The sequence below is a fragment of the Seriola aureovittata genome, chromosome 19 (genome assembly GCF_021018895.1).
Source record: "Seriola aureovittata isolate HTS-2021-v1 ecotype China chromosome 19, ASM2101889v1, whole genome shotgun sequence".
Classification (NCBI taxonomy): Eukaryota; Metazoa; Chordata; class Actinopteri; order Carangiformes; family Carangidae; genus Seriola; species Seriola aureovittata.
In genome coordinates, this window is record NC_079382.1 from 3488696 (window position 1) to 3512513 (window position 23818).

The 23818-nt window shown below is 39.2% G+C and overlaps 1 protein-coding gene across 1 annotated transcript in view; it reads right to left on the bottom strand.

Moving 5' to 3' along the window:
- Positions 1 to 23818, bottom strand: part of man1a1 (mannosidase, alpha, class 1A, member 1) — a 141122-nt gene that overhangs the window by 66726 nt on the left and 50578 nt on the right. The window contains exons 3-4 of the mRNA XM_056405112.1: positions 16993 to 17108; positions 10161 to 10241 (exon numbers count right to left, since the gene is read on the bottom strand). Coding sequence (XP_056261087.1) covers positions 10161 to 10241; positions 16993 to 17108 — 197 coding nt within the window. The remainder of the gene's footprint in view (positions 1 to 10160; positions 10242 to 16992; positions 17109 to 23818) is intronic.

Here is a 23818-nt window from a genome sequence, read left to right on the forward strand (position 1 = left end):
TAAGACTGCAGGAGGAGACTTTCAGGAGGAATTTACAAGAACATGAGGAAGAAATTTGCAAAACACTTGAATTCTTAATTAACTGAACGGAAAGAGCTCAGTGTGAATTCCAGAAGAACACAGACAGATAAATATAGACATAGGTAAAGGGGGTACATCTGCATGAGAGTCCTATGACTTTACTTACATATTTGTGAATAAAAAATGTGTGTATCTAGAAGACAATTATACAAGATTTATCCATTTGCTGGATGCTTTCAAGTCTAAAGTATGAGCCTACAGTGCAACGCCTGCATGTATTTTTAACATGACAGGTCCCAGTGGAAATCAAAAATTCCATGCCTGTCTGTAACTGCCTTGTTCTAGCAAAAGGAAAAATAAAACACTGGAGAATGAGTGAGAAGTGCAGCGAAATGTCAAAATACCCATCCAGCTTTGTATCCCTCTCTTCCCTCAATCCAGTGGCTGCACAATGAAATAGGATGGAGGAAATAGAGAGCTGTGGTTGTGTGTGTATCATGCTCGATGGGTGTCTGATTGGACGTCACACTCTCAGGAGGCGGTCCGTCAGAGCGGGTTGCTCTTGGCTGCCTCTTTGTTCATGCACGTGTGTGTGTGCGTGTGTGTTTTGTGCCATGCGTGTGTTTCTGTGATCCTGCCTGTAGGTATCCACTCTACATTCCGTTCAGGCCAGAGATTAAGAGGTGTCTGTCTCTTCACTGTCTGTGTTCGAGCACAGCGTTTGGCTGCTTCTCTCTGTCTGAATCCTACCTATGGCCATCACAGGAAATATCTTTGTACGTTCAACAGTAAAATCAAATGTACTTTCAACTAACATCGTAGAAAAAATACATTTTCTCACGCCAACCAGCCACCTATTGTCACACACTGCTTTCTTCCTACTTCTCTTCCTGTTGTATTTTCCATAATCTGGGTTGAACCTCATTATTCTATCTTTGTGTCTCTTTTATAATTCCTTCACTCATCTCATTTGTTGTTTCTCAACACTGAACTTTTGCTCTTCAGTGTCGTTTGGATCTGGTCGGTCTAATTACACTGTGATGGATGTTAATTGAGGGCACATGGGGGCAAATGAGGCAACAGACTGAACACATTTCAACATATCAGACACCATATTCCCTCTTATAATTTTATAATAATTTTACTGTGTACAGATTTTAGTCTTTGTTGAGTCATGCTCACTCATCAACATCATTATGTAGTACCAGAGGGGGAACTGGCTATATGTTATATCTCGATACAGTCCAGTCCAGTTTAATAATAATTGATCAAATTATTGTATTTTACGTTTCAGTTATAAGTGATGCAGTCACTTCTATTTGTCACATGCCAAGGTGCAATGTACAGTAAGCAAAGCAATGAAATGAGGGTCCAACTCAGCAGCAGGGTAGACTGTGCAAAACTGAGAAAAAAAAAATAAATATATATATTATATTTTAGATATGATTGAGTTAGTTTCAGCGGTGGACTGAAGAGGCAAGCTCTCACATCTGATATCATATCTGATTTAATGTCAAATGAAGGTTTTCCACACTTTTGTTTTGTAGCTATGACCTAACCTAAATCCCAGGCTACAGAAAGCCAAGAGCTAGCTTAACCTCATTTTATTCATTACTCATAATTCATTAACCCAGGGCTAATAGTAAACGCTGGGTTATGAATCACACTTCACTGAGCCCAGGGTGAACATCCTCAAACTGCTGACAACATGCAATTTATCTCAATTTGTTTGAACAATAAACATTTAATTGCTTTGGTTCAATCCTTGACCCACACTAGTGATCCTAGCCTTTTGTTTTTGGGGATAGGTCTGCCCTGGAGAGAGGCTTAGTAAGCCCGGTGGGTGCTGTAAAATCAAAGCTTACACAGGGCTACGGCGCTAATGGTGTGAAAGGTCCTTTTCATGTGTGCATCATGTGTACTTCTTGCTGTCCTTAAGATGGACTTCAAAATAACCAACATGATGGAGCATCTCTTGCTGCTTGTTACTTTGTAAAAGTTTTCACAGAGTGTCACCAGCACTTGTAAGAAGTGAAGTAAAGAAGCCACATAATCTGATCTTTTAAGCAAGCAGCTGTTTCAACTTACCACCCTATCAGCCATATGGCTGGGCAACACATCAAAAAATAAATAAAAAAACTTTGTACATCTCGACACCCTGCTGTTTCCCAACTTCAGTGAAGTGCAGTCTACTTGTTTGTAGGCCTGTCCATCACAGTCTGCCTTTTATTTTTCCAGCCTTGATTTTGGCTTGTCGCTTGTTCCGCTTAATGCTGTTTTTTTGCCATATCGGACTGACCGTGAATCCAATCTACTAGGAGAAATATAATATTTAGTGAAGCTCTTGCTGGCAAATACTGCAGGAAAGGGGAGATATTTGTAGGCTCTGGTATCACTTGTCATCAGGGAGTGCAGAAGTGTCCAAACACAGACAGGAAAATGGGAGAAGACTTTTCTCTGTGGAGGTATTTCAGACAACAAGGTAATGTTTGTCTTGAATAAATAGCTTAGATGACAGAAACATGGGAAAAAGTGATTATGGCAGAATAACATGCCAACAGACCCAGTTAAGAATTAGCCAATAAATGCTAATGCGGACATGCAAGTTAACCTGGTTGACGCCTCAGTAATTGAGGTAGGAAAATGACTGAAGAAACCTCAATTAAATCTGTGAAATTGTTGTTTTAACAACCATGTGTTATAGGTTTAATGGAGGGTTATGAGTCTATTTTCTGATGAACTCACATAAAACTACATAACAGCAGCCTGGTATCCTTTAATGACCCTGTCTGAATCTCAATTAGTTTTGAAAGCTTCAAGGACCCCTACTGTAATCCACTCACACTCAATTTGAAACAATAGCATTAATAAGTAATTGCATGATTTGATCACCAAGGCTGGGTATTAAAGTGTAAGATGAATACTCGCCTGATTGCAGATCAGAGAGTTGCTGAGATTTGTGAATAAACTTGGGGAAAGCAAACTTAATGGAGACCAATCAATTAGCAGAGGGAGCTGGCGAAGGCGCGCTGTGCTCGTCTGAGCCAGGCCCGCGCAGCTTCTCGTGCCATCTGATCAATCACTGAAAATAAAAACCTTTCAGGAAATTAATCAAGGCCTGGCAACAGGAACCTAAAGTTCAGCTAATTTCTGTTGTTCAGGCCACAGAAACCCACAGAACAACCAAACTGCGCCAAGTCGAATCAGTCAAACACAGATCCATGTGGTGCAGTGGAAAGCAAAGACACTTTCTGCAGACAAATGCCAACAGCGCTGAGTGACGCTATTAGCCTGACTGTCCATATAACCTGTGGTTCATACACACTTTTTCTGGCTGAACAGAGAACCAGGTTTGTGTTTCCTCTATGCTTTATGCATGGTCATGATAATATACCACTGATTCCTGGTTTATTTATTGTATTTTCTTATATCTATCATTTCGTTAGCAACAAAGGGCTGAGTTAGCCAAATCTAGGCAGCTACATGTAGGTTTATTGCTGGTTTATTGTGAAGTCAATTCTCTTTATTAAACAGACTAATATGAAGAAAGAGGAAATTTTGTACTAAAAATACCATTAAAAATACTAGGGCTGCACAATATGCAAAAACTATCATAATAATATTATATATTATTATATATATCATTATGTTAATTTGGGAGATATTGCAATATGCAATTTCAGTTGGAATGGTCATTTTTACATTTAATTTTCACTGAAAAAAATTGGAAATGATGGTTAGATTTGTGCTGGGCCTTGTAATAAACAAACATGCTCCTTTTACATCTGGAGAATAGGATCTGTAGACTGGGGCGTGGTGCTAACAATGCTCAACAATGCTGTGACACCTTTTACCTTTAGCAAAAAAATTGCAGCCTGCGATTTGGATAGTGCACTTGACCATATTGCGATTTCAGTTATATTTCCATTAATTATGTTGCCCTAAAAAAATTACCACCTGAATATACTAACTCAGACTGTTGAAGCCTTATATTTGCTTTGGCTGAATGGAGCTCAGACTGTGGATTTTGCCCCCCCCCCCCCTTCTCAGACAGTGTTAATGTAATAGCTGTTCTATAAAAGGTATAAACCAAACCTGTTATGGTCTGACTGAAGCAAGATCAGTGAAGAACAGCGTTGACATCCTCAGCTTTAAAGTCACTAACTGGAATTTTATCAAAAAACAATAAATACTTCATCAGTAAAGACAATGGGATCATGGATTATTTCCACAGCTCCTGCCCCTAAATGCCCTGTATAAATTTTGCTGCTAAACTTCACTTCTAATTGCCTCTGTGTCTAAAGGAGGTCTGAAAGACACCTGAGTCAAACCTCTGCTTTGGTTAACCACTGACAGGATTTTCTCTTTAAATCTAGGTTGTTCTAAGGGATGAGGGATGCAGCTGTGACACTCATCCCCGCCATTACCAGATTACTCTGTCAGACACAACTAAAGGAGATTGGGATTAGTTTTCATCACAATCAAGCACAATCATTGCTGTTCATTATAATCATGCTGGGATAAGGGTTTGGCAATGATGAAAAGCCCCTCCTATAATGAATACTGGCAAATTTAAAAAGAAAAAAAAGCCGGTCTTCACAGCGGGGATTTGTTGACTCTTGGAGATGACAATTTGAATTTAACACACTACATTCACCTAATGAAGAAATTACTTGAGGTTGTCATTGTGTTTGTAGTGAGTATGCATACTGTATATAAGCACTAACAGGGATTGTTGCTCAATACCCATGATACTAACATCACCTTACCATGATATATTTCTGTTTTAGCTGTTCTGTATTTCTACATGTGTTCCTCATTTGCAATTCTTCTATCCAATCCCTCTTTACTTTCCTTTTTCTATAAATCCATACTTCTGTTATAGTTTTTTTACCATCATCTCTCCCCATTTGTCATCCTCATTCCTTCATTCCTTGATGTCTTCTTTTTCCTATTTTCATTGATCCTTTCCTGCCTCATGAATTTTCTTGTTCTTCCTCTGATTCCTTCCCTTTATTCATTCTCAACTTCTTTTTACTTCGATTCCTGTGTTTAGCTCCTTTAGTTTCTATTTCATTTCTTATTTCCATTTCTCTTAATCCTTAATTTCTGTTTTACTTTGACCTCTACTTACACTAGCTGTACCTTGAAACTATACTACATACTAATGGTTATGATTATATAGTTTGTTCATTTTGGAAAAGTGTTAAACTATACTCTAAATCAGCCAGTATGCATGTTGATGATGTGCACTATTCCGCACATTAAAGGAGTTTCTCACAGATGGATTAAAGTAAAAGAAATTAAAATTACAGATTTGAAGTGATAGAGACACAGACATATGATCTGGCTCTCTATCACTTCAAATCTTTTTCCCTTTCCTCCATCAATCGTCACCTTCCTTTGTCTCTCAGGTCTCTCCTCTCTCCTTATTTTCCCCTTCAGTATCTTCCTTCATGCGCGGCTTCCTCCTTCCTTTTCTCTCCCCCTCTCTCTATCTTACGTTCTTTTTTGCTGTTGTCTGTCCTTTATCTGTCCTTCCCCCCTTGTAGCACTTAGTTTAGATTAGCAGAGCAACTGGAAGCCTTTTATTTTGTCCATTGTTTACTTCCTTCCTACCTTCCTTCCCTCCTTCCCTTTCTTCAGCAGATGAGGTTACATGCTGTGATCTGTATGCAGGAAGGGACGTTAAAAGCCTGCCAGTAGGGTGCATACAGCCAGTACCAGCTGTACTTTTACTGATCAAATTTTCATCAAAGGCCCAGGCCTCTTTGAGTCAGAGCCAGACAAGAACCGACAGGGAGAGAGACAGAGAGACTCCACTCCTCTAGCTGCTCCTTGTGTCTGTCTCTAACACCTCTCATCACTCTTTGACTCCTCATCCATCATCCTCCTCAAGCCAAAAAAAAATAATCTCTTTTTTGTTTTCCATCCGTCAGCCTGAAAAAAAAAAAAAAAAAAAAAGAAAACTACAAAACACATTTCAGCTCAGACTGCTGACAGCATGTGAGATCATGGCTGGTGTGGCGATTGACCACAACCACTCTGACGTCTAAGGTGAATCAAACCAAATAAAGCTGTTGATTTCAAAAACTGAATTTTTTAGCTGAAAGCAGTTGAACTGTCGTATGAAGTTTCAATCTAAGTAAAAGTAACCAAAGCATTGAAATCTGTTGAAATGACAGTTAAACTGTCAGTGGTATATACAAGACATACAGATTGTCACTTCAACTGTTTACAGTGCACTTAAACCATTCATTGCACAAATTCAATTTCTTCCATCTTTTACGATTCAAGACATTTTAACTTGCTTGTACGTCTTTCTCTTTGAATGATAGTTCAGCTGCTTTCATCTTTGACACTTTAGCTGACACTTCTGCTGTTTTTAGTGCTTACAAACTGACAATTCAACAGTCTGCAGGGTTTAAAGTGTTTTCAGCACTTACACTTCAGTAGCTTTCAACTGCTTCCAGCTCGGACAGGCAAACCAAACACTTCAAATCCTTTCAGTGCTTCACCTTCAACTGACACTTCAAGTGCTTCAACTTAAACTGCGACATCTCAGATGCTAACAATTCACATCTAAAGACATTTTAACCTGTTTACAGTGTTTGCACCTGCAATTTTCAAAGTAAAAGCACACAGAAAATTGCGTTTTTTGTAGTAAGATAAGGTAAGGTCTTTTTTTTTGTTTTGGAGACAAAGTCAATCCAAATTCTTCAGAAGTATTGTACTAATGTCTATATGACAAAAATAATAATAAAGGCACCTCAGAGGATATTACTTATCAGGACACATACTATAATGTGGTCCTATCAAGTTTCAGGATTATGTGAGAGAAAAAAATAAAATCAGTTTTCAGTTTGTCATTACGGAATACTTTCACTTGGCCTTGTGTTGACAAGATTTCCCATCTCAAATGAATTTTCTTTCAATTCAGACAGCAACATAACAGAATGCAGAACAAGTCTCTCTAAGATCATACGCTAATCTTCTCTATTCACCTGACAGTCTCTCTATCTGCTCCGTGTTTCTCTTTGGGTCTGAGGGTTCATCTTCTCTGGAGGTCGGCTACACTCTCATCGAACAGACATTCCAAATGTGGAGTAACCACTAACCACTGTTCAGCATTTTACTATTAAAAACCACCCAGCACAAATGTACCTGCAGTATAGCTCCACTTTATCTACAACAGCTTTTATCAGGAGTGTATTGCCAAAGTACTGGTTTTGAAGGTTCAGAGAAAAAAACCCTCCTAAAATGTATGATGTAACACACTCTTGTAAAAACTCTGCTCAAAACAGGTTTTACAAAATAAAATAACATCAAAACGTAATAATAACATAGATCAAACAGTTTGTGAATGTAAACTGGATTTCTTTGGGTTTTGGACAGTTGCTTGGACAAAACAAGCAAAATGAACATGTAACTTTGGAGTTTCTGAAACTTTGATTGGCATTTATCGCTATTTTTGGCAGTTTACAGTCCCTGTGATTAATTAATTATCATCAGACTAACTGATAATAAAAAAATCATGCATCTCCTCCTTAACTTTCACTGGACCCAACAGATTTTGACGCTGTTGGCCCTCTGACCTCCTACATCCCCTTCAGCTCCACCGAGCTGTCCTTCAGCTCTACACCACCAGTCATTCAGTGCTCAACCACCAGCAACATTCAGTCATCCTGTTCATCAGCAACCTTCAGTCCTCCGAGGCCACCCATCAGCCCATCCATCTACCACCTCCATCCTTCAGGGGTCCCTGACCTGGACCTGAACCAGAGGGACCTCTCAAGGTTTTGATGAATTACAGGAAGGCCCTGAACTGATTGACTCTCATAAGAAAAAAAAAGAAGAAGAAATGGAGCCAACAGTGACGGCTGAGAAATGATGAGGAGTCACAGTTGGGCGTCACACCTGTTGAGAGGATTAGTGAAGATGATCGGCAAGCTACTGTTTCCAATGCTGCAGCTTTTCTTATGATGCTAATTAAAATAAATGTAGGTAATTCAGTCTCATCTTTCGAACATTTAAATATAAGATTTTGTTACTTTGCTTTTGGCTCAACTACAGTTTTCAGTATAATGAGTATTTTGTATTGTAATGTATAGTTTCATAATCTGTCTAATGTTTACAATTTGAAACAATTTTCAAAGCAAAAAAAGGTAATTACTGCCGAGATCCAGCACTTGAATTGTGATGATCTGCTACTTCTCTTTCCCTTTATCTGATTCTATTTCATTGGATTTTAGGTTTTATTGCACAAAACAAGGACTTTGAAGAGACTTCGTCTTGGGCTTCAGGAACTTTGTCATTACTTTGAAACATTATATATAGATCAAAATAAGCAATGAAAAGATAAAAAAATCTATTGATGTTTTATTGATAATGTAAATACTTGTTAATTGCAACTCTACTGGTGTTTAAAGTCCATTTAAAGCACTGTATAGGTTTTAAATTACTGTGGAGACACATTTGCACGCTTATTTTATACAGTATGTGTTATATTGTCTTACATTGGTATTGGCTTTGGGGAATTACTGAAAATGATAAATGAATAAGATTTGGTTTAATATTGTAAGATGTTGACAAAAGAGTTGTGAAGATATAAAGCTGTGCTAAAATACTTTGAACTTGTTAAGTAATGCTCAAATATCTTTCTTCTTCTCAACTGAACAACTTTGCAGCCGCAACTTTGCTTTAGAAAATGTTCCTCAAATAACAATTATTGTTCTCATTGGTGTCATTATTGCCAGCTTCGTGCCACAGCCCTCTACATCCAGCACTTGACAAATAAGAAATAATGTTCCTCTAGAATTTTCTGTGTGTGCTGAAGCGCTGAAATGCTCATTGAGTTTGTAAATGGGTTTTGCTACCAGAGAGCTCCCAATCTGACTCCTGCGGGCACCCCCCCCCCCCCCCTCTCCCGGCTAATAAGCCTCACAACTCTGGTTTCACTCACTGCTAGGTTGATTGTGTCGATTATGCGCGTATATAGGAGAGTGTTTACACCTGCATCTGCGTATTAAAGAGCAGATTAATGCGGCATTGTCGACAGGGGTGAAGATCAAAGTCACTCAGAGTGAAATCCCACCTGGTGACATCAGTTTAAAAACAGAAATGAAGTCTGAAGCTCTTTCAGTTGAAAAAAAAATCTCTCTGCAGGTACCAGGTTTTGAGGTTTTGGGTGGTTTAAAAGCTTTTCTGCACAATCCATTCTTTGGTGGGGTCTTAACTTTCATTAAGAGGCTGAGGCGCGTAATTAAAAGAGAGAAAGAAGAGGAGATATTGAGGAAGAGCGAGTTTAACGTGAAATCCCCGCACACTGGCAGACCTGAGTGTAATACCTGCTGATGTCATTTTCACAGCCTCTTGTCACTAAGCAGATTCACACAAAACACTGTGCACACAGACACAGCACGAGTGGCACTATGAGGAAAGTGAGAAGCCCTATGGAATCTCGCTGCACTCATTTTTTCTCAGTAAAGCAAGTCTAGAGCAATAATTTGTCAGCAGCCAGACACTTCAGGACATATTCTGCCCCCCAAGGCTGATGGAACACCACCTCTTCTTCTCCCTTTCAACTAAAAGAAAGTTACTCTTTAAAAGTACAACAGTGAAACAAGGGTATTTTCCATTATCTGAGGCACCTGTTAGTTCACTGACACTGAAGACAGCGCTGTGTGAAAAACTATAGAGCTCAATGCGAACCATTTCGATTCAAACTGTTGTATCTTCAATCTGCCACCACAGAAGATGAGATCCAAGAGCAGCAACATTTACGCTCGTCCTCCAGCCATATTAAAGCAGTCAACAGTTTGTTCTCGCTGTAGTCTATTCTGGCTGGAAGCAAACTAATCGAACTACATAAGAGAGCACCTGCGCTTCAAAAGAGAACTTACCATGGCACTGGCTAATGGGATATATTTATCTGCACCAGCAATTAAAAGGGGATATTATGTAAGATATAGAGCATATAAAAGCACTCATTCACTCACTCACTTGTCCATCATCCGCTCTGTACCATCTGTTTGATCAATCAGCCTGCAGTACAGGCAACAGAAGTCCCTCTTCAAAGTCTCATTCACTGCAGAGTCGTTGTGAGAAAACACTACAGGAAGCTTGTGGATGTTTCTTACCTCTTTTCCAGACAGGTAGTAGGCGGACAGCAGACCTCCGACAAACCGGATGTTCACCTCAAACACAGACACCTCTGCGTTCTGCATCAGAGACAAAAGAAAAGAAATATGAAACACTGCTACTCATGAATATACGTTTCTCCTGCTACTGACAGTGAATTACGAAAAACTCAACGGTGGAATGATTCTGGGCTTTTTTGTTGTGTTTGGAGGAGGATTAGTCTGAGGTTCCAGACAGATATTTTTCGATTGAAGTAGCCAAAAGTTGATACTGAATAAATTTAAAAAGTGGCTTATTCACTCCTGCTGTGAATGAGTGACAACTGAGCATGATTAATAAATGAGCTACTGAAGTGTTAAGAAAGAGATCTAGGAATATGCATGTGTTTAAAGTGTACGGGATGTGTGAGGATAACTTCGCTGCATGAGAAGTTTTTAACAGAATTATTTTTACCCTGAACTGTGGATGCTTCAGTAATCATCACACAATAATTTCATATATCTAAAGCTGTAGTAGCAGAGCAGCTCTGTGTTAGACAGTCATTCAGTCAGTCAGTCAGTCAGTCAGTCAGTCAGTCAACCATTTGAGTCCAGACTGAAATATGGATTGCCATGAATTTTGTACAGACATTAAACAGGTGCCCAGAGGATGGATCTGTCTGATATTTGGACATCCCCTATGTTTTCCTCCAGCGTCTCAATGAGCGAGCAACATATGTGATTTCAGAGTGAAATATCTCAACAACAGTTGTGGATGGAGTGGGGTGATAAATTGTGCTGCGTCTAAACATACGATGCCTCCATTTCTGGACGTTTTTTTTTTTTACCAGAGAAAATGGGACAAATAATAACAAAAAAAATAGTCTCAGCAGCAGAACAATGAAGCTTCATCTCTCTCTCTCTCTCTCTCTCTCTCTCTTTCTCTCTCTCTCTCCCTTGCTCTTCACATCTTTGCAAACAAATTCCTAAGTCAGATGAAGTTTTTGTGTTTGACTGACAGCTCTCATAAGTCACTGCTGTCAGCCAGAGATAGGACAATAGACTCTGTCCTGTAGAAAAAACAAATTATATGTCATACAAAATGTGTCCTGTCAGTTTCCCACCAACTCGGAGTGACTGCTTGAGGAGATAGATTGTGTAGCCAATTCATCCTAATTAAAATTTAATTATTTCCTCTACGACACACAGGCAGCTCTAATGCAAAAGGACAATATTATTTCTTCATACTGCCTTTCGTCGTTTAGCAGTTTTAATAAGCTAAAGTGAAATATTGTTTTATATTAATAACTATTTCAGCTCTAAATATTGTATTCTTGAGTGAACATTGACGGCAGTGTGTTGTGCCACTGCCTTCAGCAGCCATCACTACTTTAAACTGTTCAACAATGACCCTCCGAGTCAGCAGTTGTGTGACGTCGTCTCATTCCTGCAAGAAGGCCTGACGAGGTTGGCAGGCGAGGAGTGGAGTCTCCTGATGTGGCAACATTTAATCCATTACAGAGAGCACAGGAAACTGACTAAGCACGGCCTTTTCCTAACAGAACTATTTAATGGTTGTAACAAGATGAGGTAATGTTCCTACTAGACCTCTTTAGATGAAAGTGTATGATTTATTTTGCAATTGGATAGTTGTGTCACTGAACAAGCTCATAAAAGCTTACATTAAAACCATAGTTTTTCATTACATTACAGTTTTTACCCATCGTCCTCTTTATATCTTAAATCCTGAGTTGTGTTTCAGAGCATTTCAGTTCTGACAGAATACGTCTCAGGAGTGTGATAAACCTTGTGCTCCTGCTCTCTGGCTTTAAATAGATTTAAAAGTGTTGCTTAGCTGCTTGGATAGAGAAAAAAAAATGGCAGTGACCCGTGTGGCTCCTGCACTGGGACTCTGAGTGAAGTGTTGGAGTTATAATCATGTTTTCTCAGGTTTTGCAATGCTGGCAAAAAAAACAAAAAGAAAAGTCATTGTACTTTCAAGACTAGAGAATAATACTGAAGTCATGCCAGTTATTGTCTCTACTTTAAACCCACATTAACATTTAACTGAAAAGTGACTCAAAGGAGCACAAAACTATGACAAACTGCTGTCATTTTATTGTATTTTGGTGTGTTTACTGACAATTCAAAGCCACTAAGTACCTTTGTACTTTGCTTAGGGACTCCTGTATTGATGTAGTCATGCTGCACAAACATTATGTATACTGTATCTGGATTTTGTCATTTCTAACTTCCCATTTGCTACTTCATGTCCAGAGAGACACACTCCTGGCTGCTGTCATCACCTCTGTATTCATAAGTCTTCAATAAGTCTTTCTTTCCTCTCTTTTCTGGGTCTCCATGGTTTGCACGTCTAAATATGATACATCGCCAAACTCAAGGTGACTGTGCCTTAATTTAAAGTGTCCTACAAGCTCAATGGCAGGATTTTCCTCTGAGAATGTAAGTACTGTATATTTAAGACCTACTTTCCTGAATGATTTCACTCGAGTCACTAAAAGTTAATCGTCCTTCATAAGACAAAATATCAGTCCCTGTTTTGTGATTTCATCTCATTTGTCTTGCTCAGTCAAACGTGATGAGGCCCCATTTGTCTCTTTTAAACGTCCCATGTAGTATAAAGGTAGATGTTCATGCCTTTTTTGATTACAAAGCAGGTGTAGGTTCTGTATTAATACTGTGAAAGCATCAAAGTGCTCAGTATAGCCTGTATTCAGAAACTGAGCCTTAAAATGAGTCCTGAGAACTTCTGTAACACTGTGATGTCACAACAAAGCAGTCACCGCTCTCAGCCATGCACCATGCCCCGCCCACCTGGACCCACCTTCTAACCTTGCAGGATTTGGTTTCTCTGAGTGTTTACTTGAAATCTGCTATTTTTTATTGGCTCACTAAGAAAACAGTCAACCAATCAGAAGAGAAGCTCAGAGAATCCTCTCTTCTGATTGGCTCGCCGACCTGTTGTTACTAGAGCTCCACAGTGACTCTTAAGAGAGGAAAACCTTTTAAGAACCTTATTGACATTAGCTAACCTTGTTGACATTTTCAACCCCTCTCAGACTGGTTTCACATTAACAGTCTTCCAGAGCCTTCCTATTAAGATGCATCTGTTGCACAAAGTGCACAAAGTGCGGAGCATTTAAGGAAGCTTTAGGTCTCGAAGTTATGCAACCTCAGCAAATGAGCAGAGCAGTTCAGAAAACAATGGGCCTCCCGCTGTGACAGTGCTGTTTGAGCGACAGGACAACTTCTGGTAAATACTGTGAATAAGGGAGGATGTTGCACAAAGCGGTGGCACTGAAAATTCCTGTCTGGCAAAAACCTCCACAAGTGAATAGAAGCAACTAAAAAACTCAAACAGTTTTGGATAGAGTACAGTAGGACTGAAGCTGATCTGGAAGTGTAATTAACTACAGCACTGGGATGTTTTTTATCATGTTAGCATTGTATATTCTTTGGCCTTAGAATCAGACCTCAGTCACCTAAACGGATATCTGTACACAGAGACACATCCACAGTCACAACTACACTAGAGGAAAGACAAAGAAACTGTTTTTCTGTTCCTCCTTAATGAGCAGCTCTTAACTGGGATATTATAATGAGGGTGGTTCTACAACCAAGGCAAACTTCAAAGGAAAGGGGCAAAGTGTGTGTATTTTTGCACAGAAATATCTACATGTTCCTGTGTCATTAAGCTCATCAGAAAAAGCACAGCAGTCCTTCAGAAATTAGAACCGAAAAACATCCACTCCTACAACACATGGTAACCTTTTATTCATCACATGGAGAAGTTTCTTTAAGTTAGATTCACTGCTCTAGATTTCTAACTTTTGTGAGTAATATGTTTTTAAAACATCTATACTGCTATTAATTACAAGCTTGAACTGTGTGTGTGTGTGTGTGTGTGTGTACTGTATTTGCATTTGTGTGTGTGCGTGTGTGTATGTAAATGCTAAGCAAATTAAAACCGTGAAGTGCTGTAACAGAGCTTACACATGGCTCCACATTTATAAACTGATATTAAACACAGCAAGAGTTTGATTCCTACTCATACAGCAGTGTTTGAATGTGCTTTTATTTGTGCGTGTGTGTGTGTTTGTGTGCGCTCTCACACTAAGAAGTAAACAGTAATAGACTCATGTATGGATCTATTAGACATGTTTTTGGCATTCTCCCTCAGGGTTTTAGTGATAACACTCTAGGAGGAGGGATCAGAGTCAATACACTCATTTCCTGTACACACACACACACCACTTTGAATCTTGTGGTCATGCTCATTGTCTTCCTCAAATCTGATTTCAAGATATGAAAATCCTCTATTTACATGAGTATTTCTGTAACTCACACATACGCAGCTCATCGAGTCGAGTTACAGAGACAGAAATCTGTCGTAATGAAAACATCTCAGAAAAAAATGGTTTCACTAACTTTAATAAAGCATTAAGTGCATTGTGATCCATTACGAGCAGAGCCCATTAGAGGCCTTGAAAATTGTTTCTTATAACGTAATCTTCCAGGCATCAGGAAATTTCATTATGTTTTATATCATGTCATTAAGGATACATTCACCACATAAAATATTAACACCCAGCAATTTTGAGCTTATTATGTTTATGATATTACAGCTTGATTATACTAATCATCACGTGTTTATGATGTCTTATGAGCACAAGTTAGTGCGGTGAAAAAAGAAAGCACAATTATCTAACTCGTGTTTTTCTCTGGACTCCTTCAAGTTGAAATAATTTGTGAAAATACATTTTTAATGGAATGTTTTCTTGTATCTTAACACACACACACACACGCGCACACACACACAAACACACACACACGCGCGCACACACACGGACACACACCAATGACTCAGCTTAAACAGGCGGATGGCTAAGTGCAGTAACATCAAGGCCATTTTTTCATACACACACACACACACTTCCTCTAACATCCAAGTTAAGGCTGCTATCGAAAGCCGTCTGTATTACAGTTCATTTACACTGACCTACATGTGGTGAAACTGAGTCAGACATCTCCATGCTCATCCTGTCACGTCTCTGTATAAAGTTTATTTTAAGACTACTCCATACATTAGGTCTCTTACATAAAGACTGAAGTGTTCAACTGAATCACAGCCATTAAACGTCCCAATAAAATAACTAGCGAGTCTCTGTGCTTTGTTTGAATCACCTAGCATCAAGAAACCAGTGTAATTATGTATTTTCTCTATTATACTATAAGGGAGCCCTGTGTTAAAGCATATATCCTTGGCAAGGAGTTTTCAAAAATAAGTGTGGTTGTTTCTTTGTGTTGTTATGAGAAGAAAAATGTCCGTATTGTTCTGGGTAATGTAGAGTGAAAACTGTTTAAATCGAAGTGATGGCAGGATGTGACAGAAATCACATATACTTTTGATTGATTACACATACAGCAGACAACACTGTATACTCCAGACATTCGGCATGTTTCACTCAACAGACCGATTTCCTCCCATATATATATTTAAAATGTATTACTTATTATTTTATTAATTTTTTTTTTATTTCCACATTTATTTTCTTGTTCTTTGACAGATTTTATAGTAATAATAATAATGATAATAATAACAATAATAATACATTTTATTAATAGGCAAGGCACTCAAGGACACATTACAACACACAGTAAACATTTATTTAAAAAACTGAATTATAAAAAATTTATTCTTTTTATGGCACTCCTGTGACTCCATAGCCAGCAACATTTCTCCAAATGTTACAGACGAATTTGGCTGAAGCTCAGCAGACAGGTGGTGATCTAGATTTGGGATTACTTTCATGTTTTAACTGAAAGCTACCAGTATTATATGTTTCATTCAAGCGCTGCTGGGGATAGCCTGATACCCAGGAAGTCAGCGAGTGAACAGGCATCGCTTCCATATGCCGTTTTGGAGGAAACTCATACCCAAATGTTGTAATATAAATGAACAGCATCTTCACAAGGCCCAACTTACCGTAAATTCTCATATAAAAGCTGGTATTCAAATAATGGCCTAATCCCAAATAATAGCTAGGGGCATGGCCAGCACAAACAAATAAAGGTCAGTCGCTAATGAAGGCTGGGTAAAATGAAAAAAACACTACAGAGGGTGGAATTACCTACAACAAAAGCTCACACAATAGATTCAATCTAATATCCGTTTCCATAGACTACCAATGAGTTTCTGTTCTTAGGACAAATAATGTTTTCATACATTAACTCTTCCAACTTTTCTTTGCTATAGGAAAATGACAACAGGTAAACACTTTGTATCAACTGTGGGACACATTAGAAACAAAGGCCTTTCTCTAATATAAGCCTGTCAAAATAAAGGCCTGGTTTTCTCTGCTGCTGAGGTAAATAAAGGCCCTGGTACTTGATGTTTTCGAAGCTTTCCTCAGTAGGTGGAGCTGCTCAGATGTCATGGAAATGTTGATGCCAACTAAACCATCTCCAGGACAAATGAGCAGCTCCATCTGCTAAGAAATGCCATAAGATGTGGATGAAAGTTGCAAGCTGGACTCAGTCAAAGTCTGTGTAATACCTGCTGAGTCATTTGTGCATCTGGATGTCAGACACAGTGTCCTCATCTCTTGCTGTTCACATATCTTGATCGTGATTGTTTCTTCAGTAAACAATCACACTCTCTCATTTAACTCTCATCAACCTGAATGAATGTTAATGAAGGTGCCACCTGGGTCAAGAGCTGGGTTTTCAAGGCTCCTATCAACGACTGCCATCAATGATTCAAGCCTTTATTGAGTGAATTATGACTCCATCATCACAAGGGCACAAACACACATACACTTACATTACTTACCACATTAAAGTCGAGGTTCTTCTCTACCCAGTCAGTGGCAGCATCAAATTCTTCAAACATTTCCATGATATAGAGGGTATCCAGAGCATCCACAATTGTTGCTCCTTTTATACTTCCTGCAAGAGACACATATAGATGCAGAGCATTAGACGTGGAGAAGGTGACGCTGGCTGCTGTGTTGTCAATAGTGTATTTTACATATAATCTGTCTGCTAAAAAAACAGAATGCTGGGAAGGAAGGTGGATAAAATAAAAACCTTTAAGTTTAACTTCTACAAACAAGCAGAAACGCCCCATGAAGTTCATTGAAATGTTAAAAGCTTATTTGTCAGAATACCATTCATTTCATAAGTATGAATGACAACAGGTGTTGGCAGCAGTCTCGCTGAAAAAGCACTGAACAAACAGCAGACGCGAAGAGTTGAGTTTGGAGGTTGAATAAATTATATTTGCTCGACAGATGGTGAGAGGCAGCGATTATCAGCACTGATGAAACGTCGGGAGTACTGCTCATCTCTAGTGATTAGCCTCATAGCAGGGGGGAAGACACACAGAGATACAAACCATCATTTCAGCGCCGTCATTACCCAAACCCCCTAATGAATCCAACAACACTCCAACACCTTAGTCTGTGTTTGTGTCAGAGAGCTCAGTAAAGCATTACGCATGTAGCACAGGGCACCTCTGCAAAAAGCTTTTAGTCCTCACATACTTGTTATAAACACAGGACGCCTCTGTTGCAGCCGTGTGGCCACTCCGAGGTGAGAAGGAAAATGTAAAAAGACAGAAATGGAAGATGGGGAAGTGAAAAAAAAAAAAAAACGGAACATTACAATAAGTAAGACAGAGAGAGCAGAAATGAAAACATTAATAAATCACCCTCAGGAGGCCAACCTTCAGAGAGAGGGCAAGGAGTAACAGTAGAAAGAAAAACAATGAGGAGGGAAAATTCTGAAACAATAATAAGGCTAGAAAAACAGCCCGAGTCGGAAGAGAGGACGTTTGAAAAGGCCACAAAGTAGTGTCAGAATGCCAGTAAGATGCTGGATTGATATTGAGTGAATTTGTTGGTTTATATCTCTGTGTAAGTGGTGTGAGGATTAACCAGCAGCTAAAAGCTTTCCATTAAACACAATGCTGAATCATCTGGAAGCACAGAGCCACTGTTGTCCATCAAAACTATATAGTACTGTGCTCACTGTGACTATTATTTCTTAAAATCACCACAGCAAGATGACAATTCTATCAACTGTGAATCCCTATGAGGATGATTTTGATTACAAACCTTACAGATGAAATAATGGTATTTAACCCGATGTGGAGTAGTGAACCGCTGCAGATGGTACGGCTTTGTTTGTTTGCTTTACAAGAGAAGAGAAGATCGATACCACACTTGTAACACTGAGGTCAGAGGTGATTAGACTAGCTTAACATTAAGACTCGAAGCAGGAAAGATATATAACAACAAAAAGAATTTGTTGCGGTTTGTTGGTAGTTTCACGCTGAATCTATTTCTTGACAAACAACATTCGGGTGCCTTGACCTGCTGATTCCTCACAGTGAGGTTGCCAGGTTTGGTACGAATTTAACCGTAGAATAACCTACATTAAAACACATCCCAGCAACTGTATCTGGCAACTCATGATCTCTGTTTTTGTACGGATTTTAAAAAAAAAGTATATGTCTATTCACACAGAACCAGGCCAGCTGTTTCCACCCTGCTTTCGCTCATTACGCTAAGCTAAGCTAAGCTAAGTTAAACTAAACTAAGCTAAGCAGACTAAGACTGTCAGATGATAGTGACAAGGAAGTAAAGGAAGAATTGCACATATCTTTGCAAGTGTCCCAAACTTTTAACAAAAGGCCATCAGCCGACTAAGCGCATTTATTAGTCGTCTCATATTGTTCAATACATTCCCTCAAGCCATGCTACAGAAACACAGAGCATGTAAATGGAGGTGTCAGCAGATACAGTCACTTGTCCTTCCTGTTTTTCATCCCTCTCACATTTTTGCTCCATTGAAGCCCCCAGGGCGACAAAGAGAGGACAAGACACTTTACTCCTGTCCATTGTCTTGTCACTGTGCTTCCTTCCCCCTCATTGCTCTTCCTGAATCTGTGTGTGTATGTGTGTCTGTCTATTTGTGTGTGTGTGTGTGCATAATGTGAGAGACACAGATGGTCAAATGGTGACTGGAATACTAATATTAAATATAGAAAAATACAAGAAATTTGAGAGGAAGCGAAAGGTTTGCATGATTTTTGTTCTTTTGCTGGGGAAAGTATTTTTGAATGTACATACATATTTCATGTATTTGTATTTAAACATATATATTTCTAGAAACTATGTCCAAAAAGTTGTACAATTTGAATTTAAACAAAATGCTGATTATATGTTATTGTTATTCTCTATATATAACTATATAGAAACAAATTCTTACTTATTTTCATTTTCATATTTTGAAAACTGCAGAATTTTGTTGCTGCTCAAACTTCAAAACTAATTTGACATTCCAGAATTAAATGAGTGATATTTTTACCATATTAATTTAAATATTTCAGTCATCATTATGAGATACAGAACATTAAAAAGAAAGATGTTCATTATAATTTGTGATCCATTCATTGGCTTCTACTGACTGCATCTAATTTTTTGAAAATATGAATGTTTTGCACGAAGCTGTCACTCCAGTGCAACGTAAAAAATCATCTAATGGTGAGTTTTGGTTGCTGTATCTCCATGAGGAGAACATTTTCAGTGAAGGAAAAGGGTGAGATGTGTTTGTATTCTGCCATGATGGAGAGCCACGGTTGTTCTAACGGGACTTGAAAAGGAAAATGTTAGTTTGGTTGGAGTAGATAAGTCAAGAGCTGACACAATTAGTGGAATAACCCATTATTCACAGAAAATTAATCTCTGACTACTTTGAAAATCAATTAATCATTTCGAGCAGAAGTGCCAAACATGCAAGTTCAGTACCAGCTTGTCACATGAGAGGCTTTGCCGTTTGACTTGGTCATGCATGACTTTGAATCAATATTCAGTGTGGTGTAGTGTGGAACTATGGGTCAGACAAAACAAACCATTTTTTTTTTGTTTTTGACCGAGAGAAAGACCAAACATTTGTTCACAACATCAATCAAACCAGATTATTTGATTGTTTAAAAAAACAATCATTAGTTGCTGCAGTAGATTGTTTACTTCATCATCTTCTTGGTGATGGTGCCTCATTTATCCATTTTGACCATTAATCTATTATACGAATTGTTAAAACGTTAGTCCCTTCATAAAGCATGCAGATGACACTGCTCACAGATTGGGGCTTTAAATAAAAAGATCTGTGATGTTGGTGAGACAGCTTGTCCAGGGCCATGATGACAGGGAGCACCAAGAATCTGCTAAAATCAGCTTGTTACCAGATCTGGGATATGTGTCTGTGTCCAGATGGAAAGGTTATAAAAATTGAGATGGGATTCAGCCGAGAGCCAAGTCCAGTGATCTTGGAGATGATGTGTGTGCTGCTGAAGATTTTGTTTCTGTTAGCGGCTGTGAGCATGGTGAGGTAGCAGATGGCTCAGCAGAGGGCAGCGTCTATGATGCTGCTGCAAAGCATGAGTGGTAGCGGAGGAGGAGAGGCTCTAAGATGCTTCTGTATAGAAGGAGCAGTAGGGGAGGACAGGCCTTATGATATTTGCTGTAGGTGGTTGGCTTGTCACACTGGGAGAATTCTTACATTTGTAGAAGTTCTTTCCAGAAAACCACAAACAGCCGTGTTTCCACCCACAACAACAAGCCTCGTCTGCCTCTAGAGCTGCAACAATTTGTAAATCAACAGAAAAGCGATTGGCACCAATTCTGACAATCAATGAATCACTTAAGTTAATTTTGAAGCCAAAATGTCAAAAACTCCCTGACTTCTGAAAATGTGATGATTTGTTACTTTTTCCTGTTTAATATCATTGTAAACTGAGTGATTTTGGGTTTTGCTGCTGGTCAGACAAAACCCATGTGATGATGCCACTTTTGCAGGGATCAATTACTGAATGGAGCGACTGGCACAGGACCAGGGGCCCAGGGACCCAAAGGAACCACAAAGAGACACAGAACCTTTCAGACTGTGTGTGTTACTCCTACAGAGGATAGTAAGTGGGTCTTTTATATGTCTGTGACCAGGGGGCCCATTGTCTCACAATGAGCCCAGGTGGCCTACCCAGGTAGATTAAGACCTGCCCAAGTACGTTAAGACCCTACCAAAGAAGATGAAGTGCTGCCCCTGTAGATTAAGACTTTCCCAGGTACATTACAACCAGCCCAGGTACATTAAGACCAGGCCAGGTAGATTAAGCTTGCCCAGGTACATATAGACCCGCTCATGCAGATTAATATTTTCCCAAGTAGATTAAGACGTGCCCAGATATATTAAGACTTGCCCAGGTAGATTAAGACCTGTCCAGGTAGATTAAGACCTGCCCAGGTAGATTCACACCAGCCCAGGGAGATAAAATCAATCAATATTTTAGGACACCTTATTTCCCGCTCATTTTTGGCAACACACCTCTATGAGTGCCTAGCTAGCCTAACTAGCCTACTCATTCATATCTGAATTTGAGGCGTTTAGGAAACATCTGCATGCCGGTTTGTGACAAGTTTAACCTCACCCACCTGTCACTCAAAGCAGCATGCGCTCAATTATGCAGGACTTTAAATGTTACTAAAATTTAAATGGGTGAGTTAGGAGGAAATTAGCCGTAGAGACCAAAAGTTTTTTGTACCAGGCTGTGAACATGTTTATTTCTGCTGTAAAATTTTGGAGCTAGACTCAAGTGGCAATTAGAGCAACTGCAGCTTTTTGGCACTTCCGTGTTGGTTTCATTGTTCACCCCTAGAGGTTGCCGCTTGGTATTTAGTAATCCCGGCAAAAGCTTCATTTACTCCACTGTTGGTTGTGAGTGTGAACCTGCCTCCTGCTAAGTGTCCTTTACTCTCAGCATTCATTTGAAGTCTCGATCTTGTTGTTAATCACAGTGATGTGTGTCAGAGGTGAGGCTATTGAATGCAAGGTATTTTCAAGAGAGGTTGCAAAAAGTCAAAATGTTGCAAAGCAATCTCGTCCTTGTGTATTCAAGATTATGAACAAGAAAATGTTATTTTGTCTCAAAGGGTGATTGCAGGATATTCTCATCTGTTGTGATACTTCAGGAAATAAAGGTAAGACAAACCCTACAGATTGCCCCTGCTGATGTTGTCAAATGTTACCAGGAGTACAAGAGAATGATGTTCCACATTTTTTTGACATAACCTATAAAGCAGAACATGGGAAGGGGAGAAATGGGTGGAGAGATGAAAAATGAAAGAGCTGGTGTCCTGAGAAGACAAGAATCATTACCTTTCTGTTCCCAGACAGAGAATAAGGATGGATGGGAGAGGAAGGCAGAAAAATGGGAGACTAGAGGTCCAAAAGTCATTAACAAAAACTTTCAGTCCCTCCATTCCTGTGTGCCTTGAAACAAAATCCATCCAGTTGCTCCTCTTCCAACGTCCACTTGGCCTCTAATGAGATACGCATCAATCTTTTCTGCTTCTTCCATTGTTTTCCTTCACATTTATGAGTTTCACGCCTTTTTATTCCTCCAGGACTCTTGCATCAATTCTTCAGTCAGTTCTTCTTTCTCTTTTCAGTGCTTCCTTCTCTTTCCTTTTCCGTCATCTTTGAGTTCCTTCCCCTCTCAGAAAATGAGTGAAGAAGGAAGTGATGGATGAATTAAAAAATAATGCAGCGCACAAAAGCACACACACTCATGCCCGGCTTATCCTCTGGACTTTCATGTACTGTTATGTGTTATTCTACTGCAGTTGAGTGTTGACAGCTGGTCTTAGTGCATATATGACTGGTCAATAACGGCACTAACTTACTGCATTCTCACGTCTTCCCCTGCTCTGTGTGTGAGTGTCAGACAGCGGAATGATGCACTGTTTGGACCAGAACGACATACCCTTCACTTCACGCAATCAGGCCGCAAAGACAGAGTTGTAATCTGTGATGCTGCTGCGATGTGGGAGGGTGCTGAGTGATTGTTGCTGTCTCTCGCTCGCTTTCACACCACTGATTGTGTGGACAGAGGTCAAAATGCAAACATGATCTCTACAGTCTTCAGGCTTTGCTGAAAGGAAGATATAGCATTTTGAATCCATAAAAAGTAGGTGGAATAACAACTCTGTGTGTGTGTGTGTGTGTATGTGTGTGTGTTTATCTGTTGTTGTGAAGAGAACAGGGATTAAGCAATAAGCCTACAGTGATCCCTTTGAATCTCTTCCCCAACTGTATCCATCTTATTTTGGAGGAGCACTCTGTAATGTGTTGCAATATCTTAATATTTCTTACTTCCGCAATGGAGGTTATGTTTTCACCCGTGTCTGTTTATTCGTGAGCGGGATTACACAAAAAGTAATGAGCTGATTTGCTCCGAACTTGATGGAGGGATGGGTCATGGGCCGGGGAACAACACACATTAAATTTTGGGGAAGATCTGGCTCATTCATGATAAATTTGATTTCCTTGAGGTTTGGTGTATGTTGTTTGACATTAATCAATTTATTACTTTTTGTTATGTTTATATTTATCTCACTATGTTCTGCTGCAGCTTTGCACAAATATTTTTTTTGGTTTCGGTTATTAATATATCAGTGCCATGAAAACATAAAAAGCAGGATGAAAGACACATTTTTTGTATTTTCTTTTGTTAAGATGAATACCATGAGAATGAAAGCTCTGAAAAAAGGTAGTAAGTTGACCTTGAATGCAAATTAGATTGCTAAAAGCATAAA